The sequence below is a fragment of the Notothenia coriiceps genome, unplaced genomic scaffold (genome assembly GCF_000735185.1).
Source record: "Notothenia coriiceps isolate Sejong01 unplaced genomic scaffold, NC01 NC01_scaffold00016821, whole genome shotgun sequence".
Classification (NCBI taxonomy): domain Eukaryota; kingdom Metazoa; phylum Chordata; class Actinopteri; order Perciformes; family Nototheniidae; genus Notothenia; species Notothenia coriiceps.
The window spans coordinates 60,373-82,536 of record NW_011349522.1 but is presented as its reverse complement, the minus strand read 5'-3'; the positions used below and the strand labels follow the sequence as shown (position 1 = coordinate 82,536).

General features: G+C 41.4%; 3 protein-coding genes across 3 annotated transcripts in view; 1 reads left to right on the top strand and 2 right to left on the bottom strand.

Moving 5' to 3' along the window:
* The window catches only part of LOC104949812 (polypeptide N-acetylgalactosaminyltransferase 3), a 4,329-nt gene extending 3,461 nt beyond the window's left edge, over positions 1-868 (bottom strand). Inside the window, exon 1 of the mRNA XM_010776226.1 lies at positions 800-868. Coding sequence (XP_010774528.1) covers positions 800-868 — 69 coding nt within the window. The remainder of the gene's footprint in view (positions 1-799) is intronic.
* A 1,668-nt stretch (positions 869-2,536) lies between these two features.
* On the top strand, positions 2,537-6,914 carry ttc21b (tetratricopeptide repeat domain 21B). The gene is made up of 14 exons (XM_010776225.1): positions 2,537-2,629; positions 2,744-2,854; positions 2,935-3,073; positions 3,619-3,725; positions 3,899-4,087; positions 4,274-4,384; positions 4,477-4,558; positions 4,643-4,793; positions 4,877-5,038; positions 5,114-5,309; positions 5,621-5,845; positions 6,016-6,136; positions 6,237-6,304; positions 6,384-6,914. Exons 1-14 carry the CDS (start codon positions 2,537-2,539, stop codon positions 6,459-6,461), a joined length of 1,833 nt encoding a protein of 610 aa, XP_010774527.1. The 3' UTR covers positions 6,462-6,914.
* A 4,440-nt stretch (positions 6,915-11,354) lies between these two features.
* Positions 11,355-22,164, bottom strand: part of LOC104949810 (sodium channel protein type 1 subunit alpha) — a 32,722-nt gene continuing 21,912 nt past the window's right edge. Inside the window, exons 22-23 of the mRNA XM_010776224.1 lie at positions 17,656-17,661; positions 11,355-11,431 (exon numbers count right to left, since the gene is read on the bottom strand). Of these exons, the coding sequence (XP_010774526.1) occupies positions 11,423-11,431; positions 17,656-17,661 (15 nt within the window). The 3' untranslated portion in view covers positions 11,355-11,422. The remainder of the gene's footprint in view (positions 11,432-17,655; positions 17,662-22,164) is intronic.

Here is a 22,164-nt window from a genome sequence, read left to right as displayed (position 1 = left end):
GGTTTCCATTGTTCTGGATGAGAGATAAACCTCTTACATGTGAAAGTTTTGTGGAAGAACCGTAACAGATATCTGTGAAATTTCAAAACTTGAAGCATGTCAAGGAAGTTGAGTATCTGAAGTGTAATTTTTGTGTACTTTCGGGTTAATAATGTGGCCTTTTTGGCCGTTTAACTAAAGGTGTGCGGCTGCTGCCGTGAGGAAATATCTGCCTGAAATTACAATGGGCTTTAATGGAGACATGTTGAACGTTTTTGTCACTTCATGCCCTCAAAAAGCATTTTGTTTAATTATTTTTGCTTAATTATTTGTCATTTTTCAAGCTACAGGATGTTTTCCTACGTTTGTCATGAAAAATTATGTCTCAGGAATGTAGGGTTTGGGAATTATGGCAGTTTAAAAAAAATATATGAAGGCACATTTCAAACTGTCCTCCACTCTAACTCTGACATCACGCACTCTGCCTTAACGAGCTGCGCAATGTTAAAGTTCAAATGTTAAAAATGTGATGAATTATGGGATGTATCTCTGGAATTATGAAAGTTATGAATGAGAAAAGTAATAGCCATCGATTCCCGACCGAGCTGAACGTTTTGATGTTTGAACGGAGTTTCTGCGATGTTCAATGCGGGAGAAGAAGCGCGGCAAAATAAGTCGGCGGAATAATAAACTTTTCGTGCGTAGAAGAACAGTTAGTGGGAATGCTGTCAACAGCATTCCCTGTCAGGTTTCTAGGGTTTATTCCCAAAAGGAACACTTTATTTTAAGAGTAAATATATAATATATATATATATATTACCTCGTCACTGAGTCGGTCGTCTCTCAGCGTCGGAGGTATCCCAGAATGCTTTGCTTTCAGCAGCTCCATCAGGTTGTGGGTCGCATGAAGTCTCTGAGTTTCCACAACGAGGAAGAAAGACAGAAAGTGATCAGTTTAAAAAACGTGCAAAATTTATAAAAATGTATTCTGAGCCCGAAGTCAGGATTTCTGACATTTTCTGAAAAAAATGCTAAATTCTGAAATGTTCAGAAGGAGAACATTTTAGTTTTATTCTGAGTGAAGATCTGAGAAATAAAAAAAAATCTCGGAAAATATAAACAGTTCGGTGAAAAAGTGGACATTTGAGACAAAGTCAAAACTCGGTGAAAAAGAGAAAATTCTGAGAAAAAGTGAAAATTCTGAGAAAAAGTGAAAATTCAAAAAAATAAATCAGAACATTTGAAAAAATTCAAAAAAAAGTAATAACTCTGAGAAAGAAATTCATTCTTCTTTTATTTATTTTGGATTTGAAATGCTACTTTTACTTTCATAAATTAAATGTTCCACGTCTCGAGACTTTTGGGAGATTTATTTGAGATGAAAAACAGATAGTTAGTGTCTACATAGTTTGGGGTGTTTCTGTCCTTTATGCAGATATCTTATTCTCTCTTTGTGGATTTTGGACTATTTGGAGTTTTCCCACGAGTCTGAACGAAGACATGTTGGAGAAGCTCATCAGCCCGTGTTAGCGTGTGTGTCTATGCATTATAGTGTGTGTGTTTGTGTGTGTGTGTGTGCGTGCGTGCGTGCGTGTGTGCGTGCGTGTGTGTGTGAGCCCTTCACATGTAGATGAGTGATGTGTGTGTGTGTGTGAGCGTGTGTGTGTGTGTGTGTGTGTGTGTGTGTGTGTGTGTGTGTGTGTGTGTGTGTGTGTGTAAAAATATTACATGTATAACAGCAAAATATATGTTAATTTCGAAAACATACAGATAATGCTCAACAATGTGAGTGAGCTATCAAACTCAGAGTTTAGGTCATGAAGCTTTTTTTAATCGCTAAATGTTGTTCTTTGAAAATCAGTGTAAGCATTTATGAAAAGGAGTGCAATGTAAGCCGTTGTCATCCTCACAAGACATTACATAAACAAATCTACTGTCTCTCTTGGCAGTGTTGAAGTACAGTTATCTTGATGAGTTGTTAGTGTAAACATAGAAAATCATGCATTAGTTTTGATGTTGATTTCTCGAACATGAGAGAAGAAGTAATGACCGTGAAGAGGGGGTCAATTGTTCAAACTGACTTGATGAGAGTCAAGTATGACTCACTGCATGGCATTTCACAAGGGATCATTAGCAGTAAAACACCTATAAACAGAAGCTTAGCAGAAAAGCACTTAGCTCAAAGGGAACTTCAGTAGATGGTGCGGCAGTATTTGATTTACTATAAGCTTTATAAATGAAGAAATAGAATTAATTGTTATTTGGCAATACTTGAGAAATATTTAAACAAAGCCATTGTCTCATTCCTACACCGTTTGAATGAGACAAGGCAGTAGTTTACCGTTTAGTTGATATAGGAATTCTTATTTAGTTGTCACATCCCTTTACAAAAGCACTGTTACATCGTTGCTCAATGATGGTTTACAATGGAAAGGGACACATTGTGCCTGCATTCTAGTGAATCGAAGAGTTTTAAGTCACCTGCCTGATTTTTATGGCAGGCCAGACAACCTTCTTAGGTCTGTTGACACATACTCTGGTTGTGATGATAGACACAATGACGTCATTCAAGACTGAAATAGATCTCCCCAACCCAAACATCCGAAATCTTTATCCAGTGTTACCATCAGCTCTTATTCCTAGCCTTAAGGTGTTTACTCCATGTTCACAACAATTTTGTAAATACTGAAATATATTAACCTGAATAATATTTACAAAAACTGCGATTGTGACTCCTCTCACCGTGGGATTTGTTTGTCCTCAGCCCGAGAAAGCCATCGAGGTTTATGAGCAAGCTCTGAAGAAAAACCCAAAAGACGGTGCTCTAGCCAGCAAGATTGGAAAAGCCCTGGTCAAGACTCATAACTACGTCAAGGTATGTTTGATATACACATGTAAAAATAAACACGATCCACTCACAGAGAGAAGTGTTAACACAAGGCTGCTGTTACACAGGCCATAAATTACTACGAAGCAGCCCTGAAGACGGAGCAGCAGAACTTTCTGCGCTACGACCTGGCCGAGCTGCTGATGAAGATGAAGCAGTATCAGCGCTGTGAGACCGTCCTGCTGGAAGCTCTGGTCCATGAGTCAGGTACTTCAGACGTCAGAGCATTTCACACACAGCAAACTCCTGACGTCAAACACAAACTGTTAGAAAACTCTCACTCGTCACCGGCTTGAGCTTCAATATCAGGACACATGTATTTATTATCCTTGCAAGAATGAAAGTAGTCATCACACACAGAGCATTTGGTACAACTAGTTCCCAGAATAGTGTCCTTCACATGCTTATATACAAGAGAGTGTTTCACAGTCACAAGATGCAGGAATACTGGTTCAAAGCAGTATACAATGTTTGCTTTAGATTAGCTAAGACCCACGTCAGAAATGTTCATGCTTGTCATATGTCTATCTCCATAGAGGCTGAATCATCACGTTAATCGTTGTCACATAGCTATCGTATGCCTAAAACAGTGTGTCCTGACGTTCTTCTAGGTGATCATACAAATATGAACAACCTGATGCAACGATGAAAAGAAAATATAAGCAAATATGTCCAACAAAACCAATTCTACTGTTTTCAGTTGTTTAAAATATCGTGTTGCCTTTTTACATTTCTTCCCCGGATCTACCCAGTGAATGAACTGCAGGCACTCTCAGATAATTGCCGTTATCTGGTCCTGTTGGCAAAGGTCCAAAACAAGGTGGACAAGACTGAGGAAGCTTTGCTCTCCCTGCAAAAAGTAAGTGGTTTCAGCTTTGTGGCTTTTTTCGAGATTTTGTCATCTTTTCACATTTTGAATGAACTATTTTCTGGAGTATTTCCAATCAAAACGTATTGGTACGGTAACATGATACGGTTGATGTTGTTATAGTTGTTTCGAGATAAACAAGGTTGTCTTTTTGCTGTGTAAAGGCCAGAGATGTGCAGGCCAAGGTGCTGAAGCGGGTGCAGTTGGAGCAACCTGACGCCGTCCCCATGCAGAAGCAGCTTGCCGCCGAGATCTGTGCTGAGATCGCTAAACACTACACAAGTCAGAGGGGCTATGAGAGAGCGGTCAAATTCTACAAAGAAGCTCTTGTGTATTGTGAGACTGATCACAAGGTCAGTGCAGCCGAATCAAAAACGTCCTGTGTACTCACTGCAGCTGCGGTTTACAAGCACTGGCGTCTTTTCGAATCTGGTGCTTGTGTTTGTGACATTTTCTGATCATGGTTGATAGCTTAATCTATGGGAAAGGTATCTAACCTACAGAGGATGTTGTCAGATGAATGTTCTCCCTGTTCCTAGTTGATGCTGGAGCTGGCACGGGTGTACCTTACTCTAGATGATGTTGACTCGTGCCACGATCAATGCAGCATCATTTTGAAGAATGACCAGTTGAATGAAGATGCAACTCTGGTTTGTTCTCTCTGTCTTTCCTCACAGTTTTGATCATCACCTTTTTTTCTGACAAATTCTTAGAACTTTTTTCTTACATGTTTTTTTCTTAGATGATGGCTGACATTATGTTTAGGAAGCAGGAATATGAACAGGCAGTTTTCCACTTTCAACAACTTCTGGAGCGAAAACCAGGTACATTAGAGACACATTTCCCAAAAACAAATGGTGGTGAATTGATGATTTGAGAGAAGAATAATAAGTCACACCTGTTTTCAGACAACTACCCAACACTGTCGCGTCTCATTGAATTGTTGAGGAGGGCCGGGAAGTTGGAAGAAGTTCCCAGATTTCTTGATATGGCAGAAAAACACTCTTCCAGAACTAAGTTTGACCCCGGGTTCAACTACTGCAAAGGACTCTGTCTTTGGTACGTTTTGGGGGAACGTTTTCTTGACATATTTGACAAAATCAGTTTTAACATCACTGACTTAACTTGTGCTTGCTCCTCAGGTTTACAGGAGAACCTAATGAGGCCTTGTGGCACTTCAACAAAGCACGCAAAGACAACGATTGGGGTCAAAATGCTGTTTATAATATGATTGAAATCTACTTAAACCCTGACAATGACACCATGGGAGGAGAAGTATTTGAGAACTTAGATGGTGAGATTGGGTAAGTGGCAGCAAGAGCATACTATATACCTAAATAAACACTCTCATTGAACATCTCGCTTTTGTCTCTTACCAGGAACTCCACAGAGAAGCAGGAGTCGGAGCAGCTTTCTGTGAGAACAGCCGAGAAGCTGGTGAAGGAGTTAAAGCCTCAGACTCCAGGAGGACACACACAGCTCCGCATCCTGGATAACTACTGCTTGTTGGCCACTAAACAGAAGGCCAATATAGAGAAAGCCCTCAATGTTTTCACAGAGATTGCAAACAATGAGGTAAGTAAACGCCAGACTGTGCACGAGTTACATCACTCCCCTGTGTAAATATATGCACACTAGGAGTTGTGCATTAATTGAAATTCCCTCTTAATGTCAGTCAGAGGTTTGGTTGTTAACTGCACACGGATCAGGCTGAATTGTAATGTCATACATATGGTTTATGTTTTTATTTAAATGTTATAATAACATTTAACTGTACTCAAGCGGAGTCACTATGGTTTCAGTGTAAACGAATGGAAAGAAGGCAGTGTGGGGGGATTTGTTGTCCGGTTCATCCTGTCTCACCAGGATTCTCTGGTTCAATTCAGAAAGACCACGTGCCAGCACTGTTGGCCATGGCGACAGCTTATATGATGCTGAAGCAAACCCCAAGAGCCAGGAACCAGCTCAAACGCATAGCTAAGATGAACTGGAACATTGTTGACGCCGATGAGTTTGAGAAGAGCTGGCTGCTCTTGGCAGACATCTACATCCATTCGTCAAAGTATGACATGGCCGGGGACCTTCTAAAGAGATGCCTTAACCATAACAAGGTCTGTTTGAAAGTCTTGTCACTGCCTGCTTATTATGTGGTTTAAAAATCTGTCCAATTCACACAGAACCTCTACCCCTTAGTTTGGAGAATTGCCGGACTTTGTAACGCAGAGGCTGTATTTTATGTTAATTTCTTTGCGATCACAATTTAACGTTTTTTTTTCCACAGTCATGCTGTAAAGCCTATGAATATCTTGGCTACATCATGGAAAAAGAGCAGTCGTTCCGTGATGCAGCACTCAACTATGAACTGGCTTGGAAATATGGAAATAGGACTAACCCAACTATTGGTTTGTGCACCAAAATCACAAATCCAGCTATATTTAAAAGGACCAAAGCAATTTCAGAATCTATATTTCTAAAATGTATGTCATGTCATTTTAATTTCAGGATACAAGCTTGCTTTCAACTACCTGAAGGCAAAGAGGAATGTTGATGCCATAGATGTGTGTCATAAGGTGAGACCAAGTAGGTGTTTACAGTTTGACAGATAAGATCTGTATTTACACCGCTAATGATCTTTGCTTCTGTCCACAGGTTCTGGCTGCTCATCCAAATTATCCGAGAATGAGAAAAGATATCCTGGACAAAGCTCGAATGGCCCTGAGACCTTAGAAGTGTGTGTGTGTGTGTGTGTGTGTGTGTGTGTGTGTGTGTGTGTGTGTGTGTGTGTGTGTACCATTGAGCAAATGTTTCTGTAATAAAATGAGTTATTTTTGATTTAATCCTTTTTATGGTTTGGCTTCAGCTGTCAAATTAGAAAATGTTGGTTGTCTGTATTTGTCTGAAAACTGGCTAAAGCCCATTGCAATGTAAATGTTATTTAATTAAAGCATTGTTCTTTCTTTCCTTACAATGCCTTCACCAAAAAGTTGACTAAAAACATTTAAGACTATTTATGAAAAATGTCTGTGTGCTCCCCATTATCGAGATTACCTATTTTCTCAATTTGATACATGACTTAATCATTTTATTTGTAACAGTTAGGCTACCCTGTAAATCTATATTTCAATGTTGTATCTTGTCATTTATATTATTAGTATGCAGATACGTTTGGATATTTATAAAATCTGCATTTATTTAAATAATAAAATGATTTAGATACCTGATGTTGGCTTTTTGTCTGTCTCTTTTCTACAAAAAATCTAACTGATGCATTAAGAAGGGCATGAACTGTTTAAGGCATATCCTGAATGGACAATTTACATCATCCAACAATTGCCACATAGACAAACATTTACAAGCGTGAGTGGGAACGAAAGCAGGACACGGTGAACATTTTAATGGATAATAAAGTGGATGCCTGGCGTGAATAGGAAGTGCTGGGTAACACAGTCACTACAGATGGAGTCACTGTGCAAGTCAAAGGCAGAAAGAAGTCAGCGGAGCAGGCTCCCTGCGGCTGGATCCGCGTCCACACCGCCAAGCAGCCAACTCTTTATGAAGACCATCCGCTGTGGAGAACCTGGGCAATCAAAGGATTAGATGAAACAGCTGGTGAGTGTCTGTTTTTGCAACTTTTATTCACGGTATCTTAGATTCGTCTCCATGCAAAAGAACGTGTAACTTTTCTTAATGCGCGATGGACCATGTGCGTTTATGGATTGTGTTCATATATTTAAGCTGTGTGCAAGATGTGCTGTTTTCTCAGAGAGCCTGATTGGATGCGGTGGGGTGTGTGGGGGGTATTGCGCGTTCCTCCGTTATTTGTAACCCAGCAACTCTCCCAGTGAATGACCAGTTGAACAAATCCTATTAATGGCACCATTATTAATTCTGAGGAACTCCGTGAACAGTCTGCAATACTCCTGAAGTCCAAGTGACTGCAGTCCACTTTAGCGCATCTACCAGAAGGGTTTCAACCTATGTTTGATTCTGCAGTGATTTAGTATATTGGGCTTTTTTTTAAGGACACACGTCAAGCTACAGGGCAAAGAGTGCCACAACCTAACTTGTTTAACGGGATATTTTCTCATTTGTGTTTCAGGTATGGATTGTTATCCGCACAATTTCTCTCTGCGCAAGCGCGCCAGCAAGTCTCCTCCCTCTACCTGAGAGCAGAGAGCACCTGGATCCAACGAGACGGAAGTTTTGAGAGGGCAGAAAACTGAGCAAATCTTTTTGTCTCTGCGTAAAGTTTCTTTGAAAGTTGAATCAACAAAAAGAAGAACTCCAATCGAAGCAGGATGTCGTCGGTGGACATCTTTGAGACACATTTTAAGAGCTTTTCCATTTTACGTCTGTAGTTCATCGATTCATGGTAAGTGGTCTTTTTTTCTGAAGCTATACTGAGCAGCAGATACATAAGAAAAAAGGGATTTGTAGACGGCAGTAGAATACTTTTAGCTTCTTTAGGAACTGCTTCACACATGATTTGTTTTATTTCAAAGACAAAAAGTAAACAAAAAGGCTTAAAATACTAAGATGTTATTGTAGTAGAATGGCAAGTAATGTGTCTATATGTGGTATTTAAAGCCACATGTCTTTAATTTGATTATTACATTAATGCTTGTTGATCATCATTAAAAATCTGAATATATGTATTACAGCTGAATGTCAGTCCAAAGCCAGACTGCTCTCCTCTCAAGAAGAATGACAGTTCTCCGCAGAGTGCTCCGAAGGCGACTGCACCCAGTACAACTGGTGGTAGTGGCCCTTGTCTTCGTCACATTATTTTTCTTCATACAATGGGAGGTTGCTAGCCAAAACCAACAGGAGGACCCATGGCTAAGGGGGATGGCAGTGAAGCGGGATGCCATGCTGGGGATGGTGATGGGAGCTGTTAATAACTTAAAGGATGCCATGCCAAAGATGCAGATCAGAGCCCCTGTTCGCCAGCAGGACAATGCAGAGAGGGTGTCATGTCCACCGGGTCACTACACTGCTGCTGAGCTCAGGCCGGCTCTGGAGCGGCCCCCTCAGGACCCTATGGGGCCTGGAGCTGCTGGGAAACCTTTCCACACAGACTCACTGAGCACTGAGGAACAGAAGGAGAAAGAGAAGGGCGAAGAGAAACACTGCTTTAACCTGTATGCCAGCGACCACATCTCCTTGAGCAGAGACCTGGGCGCAGACACGAGACCACCGGAGTATGTCACTTTGTACAATCTTTACACTAATGTTTTTACTATCAATTGTAGAAACCTCAATAACATAATTGTGCTAGCGAACAAAGTAGACCAAATAGTGATAGTGCTAGTGGGTTTGAATGCAGATTCTGTGCTGTACAGGATGCACTAATTTATGCACTGGGCCAGAATGTTACTTGCCCATTGAGAAATGCTCAGATTGACCAGTAAAATCTAGATGTGGTCTAACCCACACACATTCATCTTTATTTGCTTTATGCAACAGGGAAAAATCTCAGGCAGAAACCACAGAGATAATTGCTCTGACTGGGACTTTGTTTCAGCACGCCTGCCCAGTTACTGTGGCCAGTTCAGAGAGAAGCACAGTTGTGTTTGGCAAATTGCAGTACATCCAAGTGCATGTTAGTCCAAGTATATGTCAGTAGATAGTCCGTACATGACACAGACATAAAGCCGAACCATGGACTGGCTATCTTATTAGAGAGAATTACTAAGTCTCTCCGGCTCTGATATGGCAGGCACTTCAAAGACTACCATGCATGCGGTGTCGCAGCTGAAATGGACACCCCACAGGGGAGGGTCTGCAGATGTAATAACTACCCTATTGTGCCACTCAGGAACTGTACAGGACATTCAGATCTTTGTGCTCTTTCTCCTTCTTCACTGCAGATGTATTGAGCAAACCTTCAAGCGATGCCCCCCCTTACCGACCACCAGTGTGATAATTGTGTTTCACAATGAAGGTTGGAGTACCCTGCTAAGGACAGTATACAGTGTCCTCCACACCTCACCTACAATTCTTCTCAAGGAGATCATCCTGGTGGACGACGCCAGCGTGGATGGTAAAACTTAATAGGGTCCTTCACGGCCGCATTGCTCTCTTTTTTGGGATCGATTTCATGCAGCATGTTGGGTGGGCAGCTGTTTGGTGTGCTACAAAACGTCCAAAAGGAGCTCCCTGCTCCTTCTGTGCCCCATGAATTGGGTTACAACAGGAAGCGAGGGCCTGCTAGTGAATACTTTCCTAAAAGGCATTAGCAGTGGTTGTGCTTAGAAATGAGTTAGTGTTAACTTGTAAACAGGTCTAATGTAGGAAGGAAACAAAATGCTGAGAGGAGAGACGTCTGAGGGAATGCAATCCATCTGACTTTCTAAGCTCAGTGACTTGTAGGAATCAGGCCACAGATGTACAGCAGATCTCCTGAAAGCCAGCCATGTGAAAGATGAAAGGAAGACAGCTTCTTCCTTTTTCATCTGTTTTACCTTCCAGGCTGAAGGCTGTGAATATTATCAATTATCACTTACACAATACTTGAGACTGTTTATTCAAAACCGTGTACAACATTCACTCTTAATACTCATAAGGTTTTTCTCAGTGTTTAACTTAACTCTCTGTCTAACCGATATACTATATACTTTCAGATGTGTTGAAGGACGGGCTGGATGATTATTTGAAGCACCTGAGTATTGTTCGAGTTGTGCGCCAGCGTGAAAGAAAAGGACTCATCACCGCTCGGTTGCTAGGTGCCTCCGTGGCCACAGGCGACACGCTTACCTTTCTGGATGCCCACTGTGAGTCAGCACCACTGTCATTACTCACATATAAAGCCAGTTGCATGCCAGACACACCCTGACTTATGATCCCACGGCTTAACAACCCAATGATTACACACAAATCCTTTGCATGGCGGCAATACCTCAAAAATTAGCCTTTCAGTGATTATTGTTTGATTTGCGTGGATTACCAGGTGAATGCTTCAATGGGTGGCTGGAGCCCCTGCTGGCCAGGATAGCTGAGAACCATACTGCAGTAGTGAGTCCAGATATAACCACCATCGATCTCAACACTTTTGAGTTCATCAAACCCTCCCCATATGGGCAGAATCACAACCGGGGTAACTTTGACTGGAGCCTTTCCTTCGGCTGGGAGAGTCTACCAGATCACGAGAGACAAAGGAGGAAGGATGAAACATACCCTATCAAGTAAGCAAAAAATCCATACACAACAACAAACTGGTGAAAACTTTAGCTTGTTGTGGGAAATCATTAACCACATTTCTCTTTAGGACTCCCACATTTGCTGGTGGGCTCTTCTCCATCTCAAAAGACTACTTCTACCATATTGGGAGCTACGATGAAGAAATGGAAATCTGGGGCGGCGAGAATATTGAAATGTCATTTAGGGTAAGTCATTCAGGCTGTGCAGGATTTTTGTTACCTGTTGAGTAATTCCAGTGCAGAACTCCTGCATAGGCGTGTCTGACTGCATTGTACATCTGTTTGTGCTGCCTGCAGGTGTGGCAGTGTGGCGGACAGCTGGAGATCATTCCTTGCTCCATTGTCGGCCATGTTTTCCGTACCAAGAGCCCCCACACCTTCCCAAAGGGCACACAAGTGATAGCACGTAACCAGGTTCGACTGGCTGAGGTCTGGATGGACGACTACAAGGACATCTTTTACCGCCGTAACCAGCAAGCTGCGCAGATATCAAAAGATGTATGTAGTGCTTCTGACACTAACGCGCCTTTGAAATCCTGTCATTCGACCCTTTTCAAATGCAGAAAATCACCCTGAAGCATTATCTTTCACTTGCCAGGGTCATATGTAAGTGTTTTTTTCAGACCAGTCATTATCCCCTTCCTCGCCCCTTTTTAAAACAAGTTTAAGCAAATCCAACCACATTGATCATAATTTAACATACTGCAGGGAAAGCATAGGATTACACACCCTACCATTTCACCTTTGTAATTCTTAATGCATGAATTCTGTAGAGCATACTCTGAAATGGTGAGACTTAGATAAGCTATTAGGGGCTGTAAGCGGTTAACTGTCAGAGGCGAAAGGGCCCGGAGGAAGTCAGCTCTGGTAAATGACACAGGCTCTCAGCATTTCCCAACATGCGGTCCCCCAGAGGTGCCATAAAGTGTTCCCTCAGGGCTGTACCTCCCAGAGCGAGCCAANAAATCCCAGAACCACACGGGGGGACCTAGTCAATGACCTGCAGAGAGCTGGGACCAAAGTAACAAAGACTACCATCAGTAACACACTACGCTGCCAGGGACTCAAATCCTGCAGTGCCAGACGTTCCCTGGCAGCGTAGTGTGTTACTGATGGTAGTCTTTGTTACTTTGGTCCCAGCTCTCTGCAGGTCATTGACTAGGTCCCCCCGTGTGGTTCTGGGATTTTTGCTCACCGTTCTTGTGATCATTTTGACCCCACGAGGTGAGATCTTGCGTGGATCCCCAGATCGAGGGAGATTATCAGTGGTCTTGTATGTCTTCCATTTTCTAATAATTGCTCCCACAGTTGATTTCTTCACAACAAGCTGCTTACCTATTGCAGATTCAGGCTTCCCAGCCTGGTGCAGGTCTACAATTTTGTTTCTGGTGTCCTTTGACAGCTCTTTGGTCTTGGCCATAGTGGAGTTTGGAGTGTGACTGTTTGAGGTTGTGGACAGGTGTCTTTTATACTGATAACGAGTTCAAACAGGTGCCATTAATACAGTTAACAAGTGGAGGACAGAGGAGGCTCTTAAAGAAGAAGTTACAGGTCNGACATGCTTGGTTAAGGTACGGGAGGAGTGTGAAGTCAAACTTGTCCTTTGAACGGCAGACATTTTTTTTACATGGCGTGGTATGTATACTCGCAAATGTGCCTGTGTCTAAAAATGAATTAAGGCAGAATCAAAGCAAAAATAGATTTGCAATAATGTATTTTAGGCTACTGAGCGAAGAGAAAAATAAGAAGTTATAGGCAATAAAGGGACAAAGACACGTCGGCCGTAACTGACAGCTTGCACTTATCACATCTGTTTTTAGTGTCGTCGTCTTTGCGCTTCAAGAATGATGTCACAAGCGACATGTCTGGCCATGTGTCGTGGGTGTGTTGCTGTGTGCGGTATGCATATGAGTGTGTGAGAAAACACAGCATAACGGAGATGAGACCAGACACGATATCCGATGCTCTGCTAACCATGTACCTTTCCAGAACAACATGTGTGTGGCACACCCACACACCACACACACCCACACACAGCACACACACACACACACACACACACACCACACACCACACACACACACACACACACACACGCACAAGCACAGCACACACAAACACAGCCACACACACACACACACAAACAACACACACTAAATCTACAGAAATGCTATTAGCATCGTCATGACTCGGAAATAGTGCAAAGTCTTAGGCTTAAACCCTCAAAGCAGCCACATGACACCGCTCGACCTGTGTCAAAAACTATCCTAAGACGCTCTAGAGAGTATTTATATCTTCAAGCAGGCAAACATCTTCACACGTGGTTGCATTTATGTTCGGGCCAAAGAGCAATAGAGCGTTTTCCACATACGAACAACAGGCTGCAGTTGACAATTTGTAATTAACCAGAATTTCAAGTGACCTGTTTAATTTCCACGCATCTTTGGTCGGCTCTGGATGATTTTTCTAATTCAGAGGAGGGGGTGAATCTAAAAATCACAGCTTGTCTCTTAACGCTTTTCACATATTGGCGCGAGTGAACTGTGCGGCCCAACGTTTGGATGAAAAGGAAGTGTGTTGAGTAGGGGGGAGAGGGGAGAAACGAGGCGAGGTGTGTTTTCAGTGCTGGTGCGTGAGTGTGTTTGCACTTGGAAAGCTGGGTTTGACATTCAATATTTTAAAATAAATGCCCGAAATACTGAGCTATACAAAAACTAAATCCAGTCGCATTTATATTTCATTGGGCACAAAAGTTTTGAAATGTGGTTGTTTTGAACAGTTGTTCCTCTGGTTCATAAAGCATAATACCCGTGGGAGCAAAAAGAGTATTCCTAGTCAGCCACACACATTGATGCAAGTCTCCCAGCTTAAAAAGATGCGAAGAGGCCTGTAATTTTCAATCACATCAAAGGTAACCCAACCATGAGAAGACAAAAAGAGAAACAAAAACTCCAGAAACACAATGCTGATTTTTAAAGATTTATTTGCCAAATATTGGTGGAAAATAAGTATTTGGTCCAATAACCAAACAAAAAACGATTCTTCGCTGCTCACCAGACCTGTAACTTCTTCTTTAAGAGCCTACATCTGTCCTCCCACTTGTAACCTGATTAATGCACCTGTTTGAGGTTGTGGACAGGTGTCTTTTATACTGATAACGAGTTCAAACAGGTGCCATTAATACAGTTAACAAGTGGAGGACAGAGGAGGCTCTTAAAGAAGAAGTTACAGGTCTGTGAGAGCCAGAAATCTTGTTTGTTTGTAGGTGACCAAATACTTATTTTCCACCATCATTTGCGAATAAATTCTTTAAAAATCAGACAATGTGATTTTCTGGATTTTCTTTTTCTCATTTTGTCTCTCATAGTTGAGGTATACCTAGGATGAAAATTACAGGCCTCTCTCATCTTTTTAAGTGGGAGAACTTGCACAATTGGTGGCTGACTAAATACTTTTTTTGCCCCACTGTAAGAAATCTTTAAGAATGCTTACAACAGAGTATGCTGCGTAGTAAGGGGCCCTCTAGGGTCTAATGTTTAAAAAAAGGGTCAGAATTTGTTACAACCTTTTCTAATCTTTGCTCTTGGATTAACATCAGATTAGGAATCGGACGGCACAGTTTGCAAACATTTGTATGCACAGATTCACACGTTTTATTTGCTCCACCATGTATCCCCAGAGGGACTCAGTAGCGTCACAACAACCTTAAAGAATACATCAAAATGTTACCTGTTCTCCGTTGAGCCACAGGGCCTCTGCTAACTCCAAGAAGACAGAGAGACAGTCAGCAGGACTGAGCTCAATCTTCTTGTTCTTAGACTTGGACGAGGATCCTGTTCTGCGGACACCTGGAAGTAACATGGCCATCTGCAGTGTCTGAATAGCTTCTGTCAGCTCGCCCATTTTCTTCTTAGCCTGAGCCCTGATCAGATGGTACAACGGATGTTCGCGAATCTGGAATGGACAAGAAGTCACAACACATTCGGAAATGCAATCTTCTCAGTTAATCAATATCAGATTGTGTAATACATCTGTGGTTGAGATCCTGATTGTAGCAGGAAATAACATTCACCACAGAAGACATTTTGTTCATCCAAACCCAGCTTAACTGCCACAGAGATGATTAACATTGCTTCTGTATTAACATGTGTGTCGCTAAACTGTTGGAATTTAACAATACACACTAAACGGATGGAAGTCTTCTTCATTTCACATACATCATTGTATTCATGCCTAACTGAGGATAAGCTGACATGTTTCTAAATGTTACAAACAAAGGCACATAACTTCATTATATTTGCCCCTTTCCCATTGGTTAAATAGGCCTGAACGCACACTGCAGTCAATCATAGTATTTAGTTTAGTTTATTTATAGTGTCGTGGACAGTCCCCATCGATGAACTGTCACAAAAACAGTAAATGGAGCAGCTTTAGCCGACATGGCTAATTTCCAGCTGTTGTCCCCGTTCAGATGGTAATAGACACCCTAAAAATTACAATATATCAACAGCATTAGTTTTAAAAAAAATATATAAAATAAAAAGGAGGAAGACAAGTAGATACCGGTGTGAGGATAAAAGAGAACAATAAACGACACACGTTACTACATACAGTACATGTCACATATAGCACATCACAATCACATAACAGAAACGAGGGGCAACATCCATGATCACAACATGTAACACAACATGTAACACAACATGTAACACTCACGCCATACTCAACACAGACTAGTGTGTGGAGGTGTAGTTCTCAGTGAACCATGTTTTTAAGTGAGCTGTGATATTCATGTTTATGGGGATCTTACCTCAAAGTTATGGCTGAGGCAGAGCTCAAGAGACTGGGAACACAGAGAGAAGTTGCCCTGCAGTAGATGAATCTGTGCCATTAGCAGATGAGCATCTGCATGAGAAGGACACTGCTCCAGACAATGTTCCAGACTGCTCTGAGCAGCGCCAATGTCACCTGAATAACCACAAAAGCAATACATTTTATTATTGATAATGATATTAATACATTTTATTTATCAAGCGGTTTATCAAGCTGCTTTACAGAGGTAAGAAAAAATAAGATAAGATAAAAAGTCTCATTAAAATCGAGCAGTAAATCCACATATGTCACAAGGACATGTCATCAATCACACAATGGAGGTTAGAATACCATATGCAGAAAATAAATCAAAAATATATTCAAAATGCTGTGCTTACCAGACTGATATCTGACTTTGGCAAGCAGGAAGACCCCTTGAGGGAGCCCTGGCACAATCTTGACCACAGTATCCAATAATGTGGCGCAGTGCTGGAGCTGAGGAGCAGGAGGCTGGCCCTGGGCTGGAGGCTGAAGCAAGGCAGTAAAAGATGTATTTAATGCAGAGATTCACACTAGAACAGGATGCATCACTTCATCATTCTATGACAAGAGCTAAATAGGGCCATTGTAAGTTTAAGAAAAATCTTTGGGGGGAGAATGTACAAAAAACTTGACAAGCAACCACAACACTTGCAAAATTGGACCAACCTCATCACATCACAGACCTCTCAGAAATGTATGATAATATTATCTCAGGGAGGATTTTTTTAGAACACAAATCTAGCCTTTTAATCGTAGAAATTAATCTTAGTTAATTAGTTAGTTAGTTAATCTTATTGCAGTGCCCAAATGTCGAAACCAGAATGTATATGACATTTTAATGACAAATCATGTCATTGATGAGTGTCACAGTCCTACCTTGGGAGGACACAGTGCAAGATACTCTTTAACAATCTCTAACAGGAAGTCAGGATTCAGCTTCTCAAAGTACTCCACTCCCAGAGGCAGACCCTGTAGGGTGGAGAAGTGTGTGTCCACTGCATCATTCAACAGATTGGTAACCTCCTCCTGGGGCCGGCGTTTTTTCACTGCGAGAACAGCCCGTAGGTAAAGTAGCTCCTGAGGGGGAAAACAAAACATACAATTCAATTGTTAGATACAAGAAAAAGAAAAGTAGCAGAGAGGCAAACTTAACAAGGCATTATGTACAAGATGGATCAAATACATAAGTAAAACTCTCCCAGGTAGAATAACTAACAAGAAGAAACAGGTTTAAAGCCCTATAAATTATATAAAAGCATGATAAGCCACTGTCTTTCAAGATACTGTTACTTAAATTAAAGACATTTTGTGTAGTCAGCATTCATAAAAATACGTCACCCCTGATTTTCCAATTGATTGTTGAATCTCTGTTAGAAATTCCAACTGTTGTTCTGCGTCGTCAATGTGGCCTTCTATCAGCTGGCAGCGGATTATACCTGCGTAGCAAAAATAATGTTAAATATCCAGACATAACAGCATGAGTGTTGAGCAGACAACAGGTTAAACACTGTAACAAGTTACCAGTCAAAGCAGAAACACTCGTCTCATCCAAAGTCATGGCAGTCTTGTACCACTTCATAGCCTCCTTGATTTTGCCCTGAAGCACCATCTGGTAGCCCAGCTCTGTGGCTAAATCTGAGTCTCCTGATGCCACAGAGAAGGCCCGCTCCACCATCCTGAACGTCTGCTCAATCACTTTCTCATTTCGTCCACACTGTGACAAAAAGAAGAAAGATAACTGTAAATGCTAAATAGAAATAGAACAACCCTTTATAATTAATAAAGTGCAGACTGTAGCATAAAGACAATTGGAAATAATAATATAAATTGTCTTACAACACGGGTGAAGGCAAGAGACATCCTGTAGAAAAGCTCTGGGTTGTGTGGTTCCAGAATCTCCAAGCTGCTGATGAGGTTTGAAAGCTGCTTTACCGTCTGCCAAGGGGGATACAAAAACAGTTCATTGATCAAAACTGTGCCACAGCTCCACTGTTAATTCCAGTATTTCAAATATTATTTATATTTTCTGCTGATTTGCACCCCAACCAGATCAAAGTATGACCTTGTGAAACATTACCTCAGAAATATCGCCATCTCTACATAAAGAATGTAGAGCTAGCATCCGCAGCGCCTCCAGGTTATTTGTATCCTTCTGTAAAAGCCTGAAATATGACACATAGTGAATGAAGTACACTTCCGTTCCTACACTTCTCAAGTTTGGATTTATTTGATCAAAAGTAATGGAATATATGATACAGCTGCGGTAGTGTGTTGAGCTCCCAGATGAATAGAATTCAAACTAAAAGTAACTGTGAAGCCGGCAAAGCATTACTGCATGCGTCATCTCAACATCCCAGTGAGGGCAACACTTTATGACACTTAAGTGATCACTCTTCTTTCTTTTCAACAAACCTGCAGCAGCAAATGCTTGGAATTGTGTTGTACTTTTGCACTTTGGCTCAATTGGCCAAGGTCCAGAGGGGCGAGCACAAACAATAGCTTAATCAGTAGTATGCACTGATCTGAGGCATCACGCTTGTGTTTCATTTGCACTTGAATGCTGAGCCATTTGTAAAGGCAGACTGTGTTTTCTCCTTCGTCCCTGGCAGTGATTTTTGACGTTTTTGCACTTCATGATATAGGCTTGTTCTAAGAAAGAGCTGACCTGTGTGCTGCATCTATGGTTTGCTCCCAGTCTTGAAGGCAGAGCAACAGCTTCATCTTCTTGATGAGGGCAGGCGAGAACCCAGGGAAACTAACAATCACCTGGTTAACCATCTCCAAAGCCCCAGAGTAGTTCTGACGATATTCATAGTACTGTGCCTGGGAAAGAAAACAAATTCACAAAGGGATGTTTTGTACACTCACTCAGGCTAGTAGAGAGTAGGACTTTTACTTTAGTATGCCTAAAGAACCCTAATTGAAGAAATATTAAAAAAGTTACAGAAGAACAATTCAAAAAATAAACTAAACTAACCTAAATATAGTTATGGTGTATGATAGCTGAACTCAACTGTATACATCATCAGAGTAGTGGCAAGGGACACATAATAATAAACAATTAGATCATAAATACATTTAAAAAACAAACAAATAGACAGGAAATATGATAGCATTGTCACATATTCAGCTGTGAATGAGGATGACTTTTTCAATATGGATATGTAGTTCCCGTCTCACCTTTCCCATCAGGGCAAAAAGATCAGCTTTTTCTTTCAGTCCCTCATCAAAGTACTTTCCAGCTTTTCGGGAGTAGGCGTCTTTACCAGATGTCACATCTATCCAGGCTTTTAGGATTATCCCCTGAAAAACAAACATTTCACAAGAGTATTAGGGGAGAAGCCAAAATGCTCTACTTGTCGTAAAAACACTCTAACACATTGCATAACATTTGAGTTATAATGATGCAAACATCTCACCTCTCTAGAGCCACTGGAGAGTTTGATCATTCTCTCTGTGTACTCCCTTGCTTTATCATGTCGTCCTAATAGCCAGAGAAACATCCCGGCATAGTACAAGCTTTTGGGAGATGCACTTTTACGATCATCTTTGACCTTAGCATCAAGTTCTTGAATAACCTCTTTGTCTGTGAACACATGGTAGATTTTTAGAATAATAGCAACATGTGTAGCCAGCATCTGACAATAATAAAAGAAGACTATTTGGGCTTACCTGGATTTGTCTTTTTTTTCTCAGCAAAGACAAGGGCCATTAATGTGCAGAGAGACACATCTCGACTGTCTCTGATTGTGTCCAACTCTATTGAGGCTTCTTGAATTTGATCTAAAATAAAATGTCATAGTAAAGAATGATAGATAGCAAAATAAACACTTGTCCAGCCAGAAAAAGACCAAGCTTTTTTTTTTACTAAACATTTACAAGCTTACCTTGCATGAGGTTGCCATAAGCGTGGAAGAACATGTAGATAGGATCATTGCTGAATTTCCTCTGCGCAGCTGCTGCAGCGTTTACAGCGTGATTGAAATATTTTTCATAGCAATAGCATCTGATCAAAGCCTGCAGAAATAAAGAAAGAAGACCCTGCGTTATAGGACTTTTAAGTGGAGATAGCTTGCAGCAAAACAAACCTACTGCATGCATCCAATGCCAGGGCTCAACGCTAACATCAGCTTTTGGTTGCCAAAACTGAAAATACGGTTGCCATTTTTAGTCACCTTATATTTTAAATAATTAAGATACTATACAGTTATACATCAACTTAATAATGAAAATGTGACACAAAAGAATGTTCAAATGCTTTACAATAAGTAATTAACACAATTATTTGAAACTTAAGTGGTAGTAAAATTGTCTCCACCCTCAATTGCTTGGTATTACAAAAACACCAGTAGTGCAGCAGATCCTCACAAATGAATTTGAGCCAAGTCACAAGGTTTCTTGGTCATCCGTTGGTCTCCCTTTCAAATTTTGGGTTTTCTTGACCTTTGGCTGATCCCCACCATAGATCCATTGGCCCTTCAGCGTTGAAGTCTTGATTGTGGTTCTGTCATGGGCAGACTAATACTTTATAATGTTAAATTAATTAAAACCATTTCACAGTTAAAGGTTCAGGGTATGTAAGTTTGAGAAACCGGCTCGAAATACACTTTTTGTTTATTCCATGGAATGCTCTTAACATTCCGTGCAATGAATACTTTTAAGTGGCTTTGGAAAAAAAAATCCATAAAAATGTCATCTGTGGAAGCCGTACTGTAAAAAGCCCCACGACCAATCATTTTAGCCGGCCCGGCTAAGAATAACGGATGTGCCTCACCTGCCTGTCAGCCTTCCATCTGGCACAAACTTATCTCGTGCCCTTATTGGTCATGTACGCGGTTCGTGTGTGTTGGGGAGGAGGGGCTCTATAAGGAAGTGGCAGGATTTTCTCGGTGTGTAGGCGGCGATAATCCAACAATCGCTCCTAACGTCTACACCCTATCGTCTATTCCTTGACCTCTCAGTGAAACGTCATGGGGTTAACATAGGTGGATAGGAACCATTCAAAAGGATTTAGGAGAAGAGACTGCGAGACGAATCCGTATTACCCTGTAACAGGTTTTGAATGGTTGAATATTCCACCATTTCAAAATCTTTTAAAAGTTTTAAACAAATTCCCACCAGCTCAGTGACTGTGAAATGTTGACTTCATTTGATCATTTCAGTGAAAACTCCAGACCAACGTAAGAGTTTGAGCCTCTTCGGGAGGGTGGTAACATTTTAAACATACACTTCATTCTTACTTTGTCCCGTTATTATATGTAGGAAGGATATTGGCTTTTTCTCTCAACTTCAACTTCAAAATAAAAGCATCTAAATAGGATTTGGTTTCTGACACACCAAAGTACGTTATTTGAACACCCCTCTCAATCGATTTGTACAAAAACAAAAATTAGTATGGCCAGCCCCTATTACGACCAACGCGTGTTTAAAGATATTGTGGTGACTCTAGTCTACACGGACCTTGTTTAGTGTAACACGCGGAGTATATAGGTTTGCCAGCTAGAGGTTGCAACGCACTCTAAACTTGACTCTCATCACTGAGTACATGTCCGATATCACTATTGCTTGATGTGAAAATAAAGAGTGGAAATCCATCTTAGATTACCTCCGCTCCGACTCCTTTCTTACCGGCACTACACTGGTGACCCTGCATTTTTCGAGATAGTTTCAGAAAAAAAAATGTGAACATGGCTAACGGATGTTTTCGTTAAGCTGCCGGCGTTTTGGGAGCATGCCGCGGAGCATGTTTGCACACGTGGAGGCTCACTTCGCTTGCAAGGCATCTCCACGACGAAGAGCTGAGATATACCTAGTGGATGGGACTTTATGGCCTTTGAAGGGAGCCGGATCTTATGGCTCCGTTCCTTTCAAAGAGCCGTTCAAAAGAGTCGTTCCAAAAGGCCGTTTTTTTAAAGGGTGCGGGGTTACATAGGTTCTATCTGCGAATTAATCACCAGGGATAATGATTGACTGTTATTGTCAGAGGCCGTAATGTCAATAATCTGCATTGTAAACATGACATAAAGGTGGCGCCATATTCATGTCAGTGAATGTATTTTTGAATGTAGCCTCCAGCATCCAACTGCGTTTTTCGCGTTTGGCTCATTTTCCATCCGAAAAACACGTGTCTAACCTGTCCTGTACCAACTTGTTATGCCTCTCTCTCTCGTGTATTCCGTTAAGACCACCCCATCTCACTCCTCGTGCTGTAAACCTGTGGTGTTCACTCCTCTGTCCTAAATGGATTGTTGGAGCATGCCCCCCCCCCCCCTGTGAGTCCCAGTGTGTCTGATTTGGTCAAGCGACGTGCAACTGCTCGCGAGGAGCGCTGTGAGGAGCAGACGAGGGTTTCCGTGTCGAAGATAGATGCGTCAGAG

Bases quoted from the DNA above. Each gene is read 5' to 3' on its own strand.
- ttc21b (XM_010776225.1), top strand. From the start codon at position 2,537: ATGACGTCATTCAAGACTGAAATAGATCTCCCCAACCCAAACATCCGA. The intron at 4,088-4,273 runs GTCAGTGCAGCC...CCCTGTTCCTAG, and splicing joins ATTGTGAGACTGATCACAAG to TTGATGCTGGAGCTGGCACG. The intron at 6,137-6,236 runs GTTTGTGCACCA...TTTTAATTTCAG, and splicing joins TAGGACTAACCCAACTATTG to GATACAAGCTTGCTTTCAAC.